Source organism: Tachysurus fulvidraco, chromosome 26, assembly GCF_022655615.1.
Source record: "Tachysurus fulvidraco isolate hzauxx_2018 chromosome 26, HZAU_PFXX_2.0, whole genome shotgun sequence".
Taxonomy (NCBI): Eukaryota; Metazoa; Chordata; class Actinopteri; order Siluriformes; family Bagridae; genus Tachysurus; species Tachysurus fulvidraco.
In genome coordinates this window covers 1,979,140-1,992,892 of record NC_062543.1, presented here as the reverse complement: position 1 = coordinate 1,992,892, position 13,753 = coordinate 1,979,140, and the positions used below count along the sequence as shown (strand labels likewise).

The following is a 13,753-nucleotide window of genomic DNA, read 5'->3' as shown; positions in this document are numbered from 1 at the left end:
AACAGCTGTGTAACTTCTCTGTGATTCATAGCATCCTTTGCCTCTATAAACCAGTGTGGTTGACGAGGATAATCACCATCACGTCCATGCCAGTATCCAGCACATAAATGTCCACAGCGTACGACATAGCGAATAAATCCCAGCGCCGGATCGGAGCAAACGCCAGACAAAAAGCATCAGTGTGTGAGTTTTTAGTGTCTCAGATCACACGCGACATTCGTCTTGATTATCAGAGAAACCGGAATGGCCTTTTAAAGGCTTAACAGCACTGGGATTAACTCTTAGCCATAACATCCAGGACTACAGTTTAATTCACAGGCGTCGACTCACTGCTTCTTCTATGACGACATTCAGATTTCTGATTGGACAGAAATATTGTAACGAGAGAAAAGAAAAAAAATGCAACTGATCCAATTTAGTTACCATTAAAGGTAAATAAGCTTATTTATTAAGCCTCTTATTAAAGCTTCATAAAGCCCTATAAATGTTTCCCTTAAGAAGACTGGAACCACTTCATGTAATAATGTTACAGTAAATAACATTTTATACCTTAGCTATAGATGATTATGTAGGTTTATTACAGTTGTAATTGAGGGTTTATGTAGCCCTACGAACACGACATTAATGAATAATGCTGAATATCGATTTGTGTCTATTATACAGGTGCTAATGTAGGTTTATGTCGAATGTAATCGAGGGTTATGTAACATTATAAACACTTCCCTGTAGTAAAATCGACCCACTTTTTTAGCATGATATATTAATGCTAATTATTAATTTTGTACCATCATAGATGTTTATGTAGATTCATGTCAGTTGTAATTAAGGGTTATGTCGCATTATAAACACTTCCCTTTGGTAAAATAGACTTACTTTCTTAACATGGCATAATAATGCTGTGGGTATGAGGGTTGTGTAGCGTTATGAACACTTAATTAAAATGATGTACTAATGCTGAATAGGCATTTGATACCTTTACAGATATTTATGAAGATTTATGTCAGATGTCATTGAGGATTATGTAGCTCTATGAATGTTTCCCTTAAAAAGAATTAAACCACTTAGTTCACATTATGTACTAATGCTGAATAGGCATTTGATACCTTTACAGATATTTCTGAAGTTTTATGTCAGATGTCATTGAGGGTTATGTAGCTCTATGAATGTTTCCCTTAAGAAGAATGAAACCACTTAGTTAACTTAATGTAATAATGCTGAATAAGCATTTAATACCTTAGCTATAGAGGAAATATAGGATTATGTCAGTTGTATTAATGTTTATGTAGTCCTATAAACACATCGCTTTAGTAACTTGGTTAACTAACTGATTACTTATGACATCTTAATGATGCAGTAATTAACTTTAGTCAAGTGAACATTTAATTCTTACCGGAAGGTCATCTGAAACACCTGACCCAGGTTGACCTCTTGCGTCTTGTTGTTGTAGCCGTGCAGCATTTCGCTGAAAAGCGTGTCATTGAAGCGAGAGTCCTGTTTAGGACACTTGGGGCCTTCGCAGTTATCAGCTAGAAGAAGACAAGAGCGTCCATCTGCCGCCAGCTTGTATTCCTGCACACACCTGAGTGCTCATACACACACAAACACAAGAACACACAAAAGAAGCCTCGGTGAGCAGAGTCTGAGTAGATCCTGGCACACAGAGGAAGGACAGCACAGTATGGGACTACAGATAAGACGTAATTTCAAATGTAGCCGCGAGCGCCGACTGTCGCGGCAGAACGCGAAATGAAAGTCGCTTTTTAGAGAACTGTGCAGAATTTTGGAAAGTTCTCATTTCTCAAGAGGTAATAAACACAGCCATACGGTGTGGATTTATCCCAGGACTTAAAAACCCTGCAGGTCTGAAGGGCTTTGTTTTTTTTTTATTTTGTTCCGATATTAGTTTTGTGTAGACGAGAAGAAACTCACTGGGTTTTCTTTACCTACAGCTTTAAACGGATAATCTGTATACCGGACAGGAAGAAGACTGAGCTTTAATACTGTGAGAGAATTTAGAGTTTGACTCGCTTCTGTGGGTCACTTGTTTTCTCCACAGACTCTAGATTGGAAGTTTTGTATTCTCTGACCGAGAAAGATTTACAGTACAAATCAGAGGCATAACTATATGCACCCAATCGTGTATTATTTTGTTCTCACCCGCAGAACATGAGCACGTTGTTGGAGGTGGGATCATCCGGCAGGGGTACGAGCTGCTGAAGACACAGTTGCTCACAGCCACCGTTAAAGCCGTCCGTACAGTCTGTACCCACGGAGTAGTCATAGCAACCAGATCCGTCCTTCATAGGCCGCAAGCCTTCGGGACACTGTACATGAATCAGAAAAAAAAGGATAAGACAGCAGCAGGTGACCATGACGAGAGCAGAGGGTTGGAATGTAATGTCAAGGGATGCTATTAATTATCGGCACCTTTGAGACGACGGTAAAAAAATCGACTCGAATAGAAGGCCGACGATTTCTCCACCCTTACAATCCTATAGAAGCTTTTTTTTTTCTTCTTGAAATATATGTATAAAAATTTACAGACTCCCCTAATAAAAATATCTAAGCTGACAAATTGAAGCCTTGGAAGAAAAAAAAAAGGCTTTCAGTCTTCACGAACCGAATATAAACGTCTAGACACAGAATAAAATCGGACTGTTATCCGTCGTCGCGGGGAAACCAAAAAGCTTTCAACACAAAAGTGGCTAAAATGTATTGTGCTGCGTAATTAGCACAATAAATGAAAAAAAAAATAAAGTTTGTAAAAGTTTGGAACAGGGAAATAAAAAAAGGAAAAAGAAAAACAGTGCAAGGATGGTTTAGTTACAGTAAACAGCTTCCGTGGACTAAAACATCACTGGAACGTACGTTATTATTATTTTTTTTTAATACGTTCATTTTGCTTATGTGACTGACACCAGTGTGTTTAGACTCTCGATCCCTTCGAAGTGCTTGAGACCGTTTGTTGTATCACACAAAACTGCATCAGATGACCGTTTTAATAAAAGGAATTCATTTTAACGGACTAAAAATAAGCCCTAAGTGTCTCATATACAGTAAGTGCTTGGTCAGCTTCTCATCATTTTATTCCTATAGCAAATTAAAAGAATGACAAAAAAAAAAAAAAAATCTTCTATCCCACGCAGACATAACATAAAAATATCTGGTGAATCATTCCATCCAAAGCTGATTCATTTTCCCAGATCAACGTTCCTTCTCACAGTGATAGCTGCAGGAGTTTCACCAGGTGTAAGTTATGACACGGCACCAGAACCACCGTTATTAAAAACTTCAGCGTAAACATTCCGGCTTCAGCGATATGATGACACCTCTGGGATCTTGTGTATCTCCAACACATATTAAATAACTCCTGCAGTGGTCTCACTTTCCTCTCCAAACTTTTATGACTGCTAATTAACAAGCGGCTGCAGCAGGCGAACGTCGCCTAACTTCCTCAGACGTTCTTCCTGAAGAGTACGCTCGCAGCTCATGAGGTGTAAATGCTTAAGATCTAGTTTTTAGAGTTAAGGAGTCTGCAGAACCCAAACATTTGATTAAACCTCACAGATGACTACCAATAAACAGTAGGCCACATTTTCTCTTTAAAACAAAATCTAGAAGACTTAACAGTTCTTCGGTTGTCCTTCACTGTCGATCTTCATGCTACGACTGAGCGTTTCCCAATCAGAAACGTTTACAAGCATATTTGAATCATTTTAAGAAATTAACAGCTCATTCATCCAATAAACACTTGAAGAACCCTTGAAGAACCTCATTCTTCTAAAAGACCGACAGAATTAGTCAGACAATCCTGGCCATCCTGGCACTTGTTACACCAAAAAAATGCCTCTTCATGTGTTCTTCAAGGTTTCACAATAAATTAAGAGTTTATGGCCCCAAAAGCAGTTCTTTCAAAATGTTTTCTAACATAGAAACACTAGTTGGGTTCTACATAGAACCTTTAAAACCTTTTTCACCAGAGGAACAACCAAGTGGAAGCTTAACAGTTCTATTTTTTTTCTTTTTACTGTATTTGCTCAATACATAGAGTAGAAGTTATAATTTAATGGTGCACCCTTAGATAATGGTAGAACCCTATGACTTAGTGCTTCCCTATCAGGGCTTCAGGTAGAACTCTAAGAAGGCTTATCTACTAAACCCTGAGGAACCATAAAATTTAATGCTGTTAAATTATAATATATAATTGCTTATATATATTATAATTATATATAATATATATAATTGCTGTTATTGTTTTGGATTAAATTATTGGCACCCTTGGCTCCATTTGGGTTGTTAAAACTTGTTATACCTCGAGCTCGGATTTTCGCTCTGAGCGAGACGAGCATCGGTGACATTGTTCCAATGAGAAATAATTGTTTCCTTAAATTTGTGGCATTTATTTAAAGCGTAATTTCATTTTAGGACCTTCAGTAAACATTTTGTAAAGATGGAAAACGGGCAAAAGTATCGAGTCAATGAATTAACTGAATCTCTAAATCCATTTGACTCAATGAATCGGTTGAATCAAAGATTCAATTGAATCAATGCATCAAAACATTGGTAAGATATAAATTAAAGATACAATTTACTTCAGAAGCTGCATTCATTCATTCATTTTCTACCGCTTATCTGAACTTCTCAGGTCACGGGGAGCCTGTGCCTATCTCAGGCAGTCATCGGGCATCGAGGCAGGATAAACCCTGGACGGAGTGCCAACCCATCACAGGGCGCACACACACACACACACACACACACACACACACACACACTCTCATTCACACACACACTACGGACAATTTTCCAGAGATGCCAATCAACCTACCATGCATGTCTTTGGACCGGGGGAGGAAACCGGAGTACCCCGAGGCACGGGGAGAACATGCAAACTCCACACACACAAGGCAGAGGCGGGAATCGAACCACCGACCCTGGAGGTGTGAGGCGAACGTGCTAACCACTAAGCCATCGTGTCCCCCTGCAGAAGCTGCAGTAGAGTTAAATTAACTCTCAGGCATACAGATTTCTTCCCTATCAGAACTTATCAGGATTAGCAGAAACATAGGATTAGGTTTGGCTGGGACAAATAATTGAAGCAGATTGTAAAGAACCCCCCAAAGAGCATCTGACGTACAGCTAGTCATTTGTGTCTCAATGTGTTTAATCTCAGCTCGGTTCCTTTAGGTAATCATATTCCACCCGGTTCTCCCTGAAGCATCTCTCTGTTATTATACACCGGTGTCCTGATAGCAAATAAAACACAGGCAAACAAAATGACGGGCGAAGCACTCAGCAGTCTGCAGCCTTCATGGGCAATTACACATTCATCACCTGATTTCTCTCAGAAGAGCGAAGTCAACGAAGGGAATGAGTTATGAGCCATTATGTTCATGCCGCGATGGAATGCGAGCATATTTTCACGCTCAGGTGCTAATATACTGCACTCGGTGTCAACACATGAATATGAATTGCTGGAATGGAAATTGCATTTCCCCAAAAAAAAGCAAAACAAAACAATTACACAAGGAAAAAAGAAAGCACAAATCACAAACACGTCAGATTGGAATTCATCTGCTATTAATTTCGCTATTAATTTTGCGGATGAGCTGCACGGCATGAACAATGAACATACGCGAGGAAAGGAAGAAGACAGAAAGAAAGCAGCGGTTTGGATGACAACATGAATGTCTGTAGGACTGAAAAAAGAAAAGCATGAAATAAAATGGAGCTGCTGTGTCAATTATTGTCCCTTATGTGCTTTTATTTCTGTTCTAATTCTGTTCTGTTATTGTTATAGGTGATTGTCCTAAAGTCTTCAGGTCTCGAGTTAGAGGGAGGCCCCAAAAAAACATGGTGGAGGGAAAAGGAGGCGGAAGAAGGGGGGAGGGAGGGAGGGAGGGAGGGAGGGGGATGGAGGGAGGGAGGGAGGGAGGGAGGGAGGGAGGGAAGAAGAGGGAGGGAGGGGGGGGGAGGAGGAGGAAGGAAGGGAGGAGGGGAGGGAGGGGGGAGGGAGGGGGGAGGGAGGGAGGAGGGGAGGGAGGGAGGGGAGGGAGGGAGGGAGGGAGGGGGGGAAGAAGAGGGAGGGAGGGAGGGAGGGAGGGAGGGAGGGAGGGAGGGAGGGAGGGAGGGAGGGAAGAAGAGGGAGGGAGGGGGAAGGAAGGAAGGAAGGAAGGGAAGGTAGGACGGAAGGAAGGAAGGGAGGGAGGGGGGGAGGGAGGGAGGGAGGGAGGGAGGGAGGGAGGGAGGGAAGAAGAGGGAGGGAGGGGGGAGGAAGGAGGAAGGAGAGGAAGGAAGGAAGGAAGGATGGGAGGGAGGGAGGGCGGAGAGGAGAGGGAGGGAGGGAGGGAGGGAGGAGGGAGGGAGGGAGGGAGGGAGGGAGGGAGGGAGGGAGGGAGGGAGGGAGGGAGTGAGGGATGGGGCAGGGTAGGGAGTAGGAGGGAGGGTGAGGGCTGGGGATTGAGTTGTTTCTTGAGTCGTTGATGTATTAGTCGGCGTAGCTTTCTTTCGAGTTTGTTATTGATGTATGTCTTTCTTTCTTTCTCTTTCTCTCTCTCTCTTTGAGTTATTCTTTTTTTCTTTCTTTCTTTCTTTCTTTCTTTCTTTCTTTCTTTCTTTCTTTCTTTCTTTCTTTCTTTCTTTCTTTCCTCATATGTCTTTCTTTCTTTTTTTATACCATTAAAGGCTACACAAACTATTGGAAACTCTTTCCAAGCATAAACATTTAAGGAAGTTAAGACCCAAGTTCAGACTTTTAAAACAAGAGTTCTTTAAGGTTTGTTGTAACGATTGCTCCGAGTCTGGAAGTGTCAAATCCATAAGGGGAAGTTTAGTGAAAACACAAGCACAACAACCCAAAGCTGTGGGTAAAGAGCGTGATCGGAGTTCCAGTAACACCGTGTAATGAGTTTGTCTGAAACACGCCTTAGTATGGAGTAGCTGCTAACAACATTGTGTAGCAGTTAGCGCTAACGTACTATTTAAGTCCAAACCCAGGAAGTGAACCCTAAAATGGTGAAATCCCGCAGGAGGGCGCCCTCTAATGAGCAGGAGGGGAAGTCATGTTAGGAGTCGTTACAGTTGTTTAGAGATTATTTAAACATTTTAGGATTAATTAATTAATTAATTGTGTCACATTTTAGCTGAGTGTTTATGAGAATGTCGATCATGCTCACAGCTAATAAATGTACTAGCTCATAGATTAATATTCATTACTGGTAATCCTGGCTATTATTATTATTATTATTATTATTATTATTATTATTATTATTATTATTATTATTATTATTATTATTATTATCAGTAATGAATAACATGAGATTATACTTGTGTTTTTGCTTTAGAAATATTTGAGATCTTCACAGTACTCTTCATAATGCCTTCAGTTTAAATGCTAATTGCGACACTAGCGTCTGACATACGACATACACCCGTACTGAACTTCACCCTTGGTTTCGATTCCCGTAGCCTCGGCCCTTGGTCAGTCGTGATGCCCCGCTGCCCTTCAGCAGGAGCATCCTGTAATTGTTTTGGCATTTTCCATTTGTTCTGTTAATCCCTGCATTGATTTGATGATGGCTTGCACTAGACACTTGATCAATAGCCCAGAGCTCAGGACTGGTATAATGTTACTGGGTATTTCCTGCGCTGTGTAAACGATACACACTTCCTCCTCTATACACACTTCCTCCTCTACACACTTCCTCCTCTATACACACTTCCGCCCTCGAGACACACGGCCGCCTCTATACACACAGGCGGCCCGCGAGACACCACGGCCGCCGCGAGACACACGGCCGCCGCTAGACACACGGCCGCCGCGACACACGGCCGCCCGCGAGACACACGGCCGTCCGCGAGACACACGGGCGGCCTGCGAGACACACGGCCGCCGCGCGACACACGCCGCCGAGCGACACACGGCCGCCGCGAGACACCACGGCCGCCGCGATACACACGGCAGCCTGCGATACAACAAGGCAGCCGCGGCGGAAGCGGCGCCAGCTGGCAGGAGGAGAGAGGCTGGGCGGGCTTCTTGCGTGCTGGTCGGGCTGGCGTGGCTGGCGGGAGGGGGAGGGCGGGAGGGCGTGAGGGAAGGAAAGAGAGGGCGGGCGGGAGGGAGGGCGGGCGGGCGGGAGGGAGGGCGGGCGGGAGGGCGGGCGGGCGAGCGGGCGAGCGGGCGGGCGGCACGAAGGAGAGGGCGGGAGGGCGGGCGGGCGGGCGGGCGGGACTGGAAGGAAGGAGAGGGAGGCGGAAAGGAAGAAAGAGGAGGGCGGGAGGGCGGGAGGGAGGGAGGGCGGGAGGGAGGGAGGGGAGGGGAGGAGGGAGGAGGGAGGGAAGAAGAGGAGGGAGGGGGGGGAGAAGGAAGGAAGGGAGGAGGGAGGGAGGGAGGTAGGGAGGGGGGAGGGAGGGAGTGAGGGAGGGAGGGAGGAGGAGGGGAGGGGGAAGAAGAGGGAGGGAGGGAGGGAGGGAGGGAGGGAGGGAGGAGGGAGGAGGGAGGGGAAGAAGAGGGAGGGAGGGAGGAAGGAAGGAAGGAAGGAAGGAAGGAAGGAAGGAAGGAAGGGAAGGGAGGGGGGGAGGGAGGGAGGGAGGGAGGGAGGGAGGGAGGGAGGGAGGAGGGAGGGACGAAGAGGGAGGGAGGGGGGAGGAAGGAAGGAAGCAGGAAGGAAGGAAGGAAGGACGGAGGGAGGAGGGAGGGAGGGAGGGGAGGGGGGAGGGAGGGAGGGAGGGAGGGAGGGAGGGAGGGAGGGAGGGGAGGAGGGAGGGAGGGAGGGAGGGAGGGAGGGCGTGTAGGGAGGGAGGGCTGGGAGGCGGGAGGGAGTGAGTAAGGAGTGAGTGCGGGGGATGGGAGTTCTTTCTTTCATTGGGTCTTTCTTTCGTATTCTTTCGTTTCTTTCTTTATGTCTATGTCTTCATCTTTCTTTCTTTTTATTTCTTTATTTCTTTCTGTCTTTCTTCATTTTGTTTCATTTTCTTTTCTCTCTCTCGTTGAGTTATTTTTTTTCTTTCTTTCTTTCTTCTTTCTTTCTTTCTTTCTTTCTTTCCTCATATGTCTTTCTTTCTTTTTTTATACCATTAAAGGCTACACAAACTATTGGAAACTCTTTCCAAGCATAAACATTTAAGGAAGTTAAGACCCAAGTTCAGACTTTTAAAACAAGAGTTCTTTAAGGTTTGTTGTAACGATTGCTCCGAGTCTGGAAGTGTCAAATCCATAAGGGGAAGTTTAGTGAAAACACAAGCACAACAACCCAAAGCTGTGGGTAAAGAGCGTGATCGGAGTTCCAGTAACACCGTGTAATGAGTTTGTCTGAAACACGCCTTAGTATGGAGTAGCTGCTAACAACATTGTGTAGCAGTTAGCGCTAACGTACTATTTAAGTCCAAACCCAGGAAGTGAACCCTAAATGGTGAAATCCCGCAGGAGGGCTCCCCTCTAATGAGCAGGAGGGAAGTCATGTTAGGAGTCGTTACAGTTGTTTAGAGATTATTTAAACATTTTAGGATTAATTAATTAATTAATTGTGTCACATTTTAGCTGAGTGTTTATGAGAATGTCGATCATGCTCACAGCTAATAAATGTACTAGCTCATAGATTAATATTCATTACTGGTAATCCTGGCTATTATTATTATTATTATTATTATTATTATTATTATTATTATTATTATTATTATTATTATCAGTAATGAATAACATGAGATTATACTTGTGTTTTTGCTTTAGAAATATTTGAGATCTTCACAGTACTCTTCATAATGCCTTCAGTTTAAATGCTAATTGCGACACTAGCGTCTGACATACGACATACACCCGTACTGAACTTCACCCTTGGTTTCGATTCCCGTAGCCTCGGCCCTTGGTCAGTCGTGATGCCCCGCTGCCCTTCAGCAGGAGCATCCTGTAATTGTTTTGGCATTTTCCATTTGTTCTGTTAATCCCTGCATTGATTTGATGATGGCTTGCACTAGACACTTGATCAATAGCCCAGAGCTCAGGACTGGTATAATGTTACTGGGTATTTCCTGCGCTGTGTAAACGATACACACTTCCTCCTCTATACACACTTCCTCCTCTACACACTTCCTCCTCTATACACACTTCCTCCTCTATACACACTTCCTCCTCTATACACACTCGCCTCGAGACACACGTCGCCGCGAGACACACGTCCTCCTCGACACACTCGAACACACTCCAGACACACGGCTCCGCTAACACACTTCTCCTCGATACACACTCCTCCTAACCACTCCGCCTCGACACACTTCCGCCTAGACAACTCTCCTCGTGACCTCTCCAGCTTTCAGAGGAGATCTGGCGCGGCGGGCGGCGGTCGGGCGGGCGGGCGGCGGGCGGGCGGGCGCGGCGGGCGGCGGAACGAGCGGCGGGCGGGCGGGCGGGCGGGCGGGCGGGCGGCGGGCGGGCGGGCGGGCGGGCGGGCGAGCGGGCGAGCGGGCGGGCGGCACGGAAGGAGCGGGCGGGAGGGCGGGCGGGAGCGGGCGGACGGAAGAAGAGCGGGCGGGCGGCGGAGCAAGCGGGCGGGCGGGCGGGGCGGGCGGGCGGGCGGGGCGGGCGGGCGGGCGGGCGGGCGGGCGGCGCGTAAGAGGCGGGCGGGCGGGCGGGACGCAGCGGCGGGCGGGCGGGCGGGGGGCGGGCGGGCGGGCGGGACGGAAGGGGCGGGCGTGCGGGCGGGCGGGCGGGCGGGCGGGCGGGCGGGCGGGCGGGCTGGCGGCACGGAAGCAAGGGGGGGCGGGCGGCGGTGCGGGCGGGCGGGCGGGCGGGCGGGCGGGCGGGGGGACTGAAGAGGCGGGCGGGCGGCGGGCGGGGCGGCGGGCGGGCGGGCGGGCGGGCGGGCGGGCGGGCGGGCGGGCGGGACGGAAGGAGCGGTCGGGCGGGCGGCACGGAAGCAAGCAGCGGGCGGGCGGGAGAGCGGCGGGCGGGCGGCGGCGGGCGGGCGGGCGGGGGGCACCGAAGAGGCGGGCAGGCGGGCGGCGGGCGGCGGCGGGCGGGCGGGGGGCGGGCGGGCGGGGCGGGCGGGCGGGCGGCGGGGACGGAAGGAGCGGGCGGGCGGCACGGTAATCAATCATTTTCTTTCTTTCTCGCTTTCTTTCTTTCTTTCTTTCTTTCTTTCTTTCTTTCTTTCTTTCTTTCTTTCTTTCTTTCTTTCTTTACTTAATTATCTTTCTTTCTTTCTTCACTTAATCAATCAGTTTCTTTCTTTCTTTCTTTCTTTCTTTCTTTCTTTCTTTCTTTCTTTCTTTCTTTCTTTCTTTCTTTCTTTCTTAAAACAACAGCTTAAAAAAATAAGATTAAAACCCAAAGCTTATTTTTAAACATCTTGTCCTCTAAGCCCCAGAAATCCCAACCTTCATCAACCCCAGACCAGCTTCCTCAAACCCTCCTGTGCAGTTTATCGTCTGATTTCTAAACAGCATCGACGTTACCCTGAAGATCCGCAATCCTCTCTCGTATATCTGCATTAATGAGCGTTTCAGACTCGGGGTTACTGGGTTCAATGCCTCTCACTTGCTTTGTGTGAATAATTCAATGGCATGAACATATACATCAATACGAGGTGCTTATACTGAAGCAGCAATAAAACCTTCTCACCATCTGCGAGGTCTGTTCTGAACAAGCTGCTTATGGATGTACGCAACATTGCCAACAACAGCAAATGTATAACAACAACTTCAACCACAATCGGCTTTTCATTTCTTTCAAGCTTTTCACAGAGACGACCTTCACCCTCGTGCTCTTATTATTCATTTATAGTTTTCAGATCCTACACATTGCATTTTTTATTTGCAAACTTTGGTGCTCATACCAGGAGTTTTTGATACCTACACAATGAAGTGCAGAATCCTGGACTCTGGCTGTTTTCTACACGTCCGGCCGTAAGGCGGAGGTTTTCTAACGTACAACCCCGAGGAGCTATAATCTGACTGGATTTGTGCCCTTGGAACCAATGCACATCTGAAAACTAAAACATGTCAAAAGTACAGTTTCTTTTTTTTTTTTTTTTTATCGTTACTAGACACTTCGCCGAATGACGAGCTTTCATAAAACTTAATAAACCTTCGTAAATGTTTCACGACTCAATCAGACTTCCAATCGTGTTTGTTTTAATATCCGGAAAGATGAACTTGATGTAATGATCTGAGGATTTTATGAGTACAGAAGGAAGGGTGTAAAAGAGGCTTCAGGGCTTCAGTCCGCCTTCGTGCTCTGATCCATTAGATACACGGTTCACCTCCAGCTTTTTTAATCAGATGCCACACGATTAACAAGCTTCCTAGAAAACGAGCCTGTTTTTTTTTTTTTCTTTTTAAGCAGAAGATGAAGGTCAGGTTGGAAAGGTACGACTTCGGGGCAGCATGAGAAAGCGTCTTATTTAGAAAAGGGAAAGAATCGGAAGCTCGAGTGTTAGAAACAGTCGTGACTTCGGGGTGCGTTTGACCTCGGTGATGGACTGAGATTCGTATCGGATGTTCTCCGTGTCAGTTCTCTTGACCAGATAAATGCTGATTAACAGAAAATTTTCCAACAATTTTAAAAGAAAACCTGGGGATTTTAAAACATCAATTTCTTTCACTCTCACTCACTCATTTTCTACCGCTTATCCGAACTTCTCAGGTCACGGCAAGCCTCATCTCAGGCGTCATCGGGCATCGAGGCAGGATACACCCTGGACGGAGTGCCAACCCATCACAGGGCACACACACACTCTCATTCACTCACACACTACGGACAATTTTCCAGAGATACCAATCAACCTACCATGCATGTCTTTGGACCGGGGAAGGAAACCGGAGTACCCGGAGGAAACCCCTGAGGCACAGGGAGAACATGCAAACTGCACACACACGAGGCGGAGGTGGGAATCGAACCCCCAACCCTGGAGGTGTGAGGCGAACGTGCTAACCACTAAGCCACCGTGCCCCCCATGTTACACATTATTATTATTATTATTATTATTATTATTATTATTATTATTATTATTATTATTATTATTATTATTATTATTATTATTTATTTCATTTTCTGCTAGTAAAAAAGTTTATACAGTTACAAATTCTGCTAAACTTTCAACCACTAACGAAACCCCCTGCACTCACTACTAACTAAGTTTAAACACTATTTACACTTTCTGTCATCAATCGTTTGTTTTGTTTTTTTATATGTACATGTTTTAAGATCAGATTAAACTCTGCGGTTCTTTTCCCTCTTGGGGATTAATAAAGTACTCTGTCTACACTTTAGTTTTCCGCAGACGCTAATGTCTAGTAATGGATGACTACTGTACGTAAATAAATAATGTACGCTCGTACAAAATGTAGAGCCCTTAAAGGTACCCGGGTCGGAGCTTCGGGAGATCCTACGGTTCGTCAGGAGAGTCCGATCTTATCCGCTGAAAAATGGAGTGGGAGCTGGATTTCATTCCAATCTACACTTAATGTACTGAAAGCTAAGAGTAACTGATTAAACAGGTGGAGTCAGGTGTAGCTCCGGATCATGTCGAGTCTACCGGATGGGATTGGATCTCGCTGGTCTATATCGAGCGCTGCACTATAGAGTTTCAGTACATATACAGTAACCCTTGAGAAACTCTTAGGAAGCACAGAGCACTCAGATAGCTTTGGGTACTGAAAAGAAAAGAATTTCACTCAAGGAAAAATCTAAAATTGCTGAACCACAAAGCAGCGTTTAACAACATGATGACAATGAATCACTAATTACTAATGGAAAAAGAAT

The 13,753-nt window shown here is 45.9% G+C and overlaps 1 protein-coding gene across 2 annotated transcripts in view; it reads right to left on the bottom strand.

The window, feature by feature from the left end:
• The window catches only part of LOC113636578 (astrotactin-2-like), a 369,910-nt gene that overhangs the window by 95,657 nt on the left and 260,500 nt on the right, over positions 1-13,753 (bottom strand). For both annotated transcript variants that reach the window (XM_047809140.1, XM_047809141.1), the window contains 2 exons: positions 2,158-2,324; positions 1,391-1,579 (listed from right to left, as the gene is read on the bottom strand). In XM_047809140.1, coding sequence (XP_047665096.1) covers positions 1,391-1,579; positions 2,158-2,324 — 356 coding nt within the window. The remainder of the gene's footprint in view (positions 1-1,390; positions 1,580-2,157; positions 2,325-13,753) is intronic.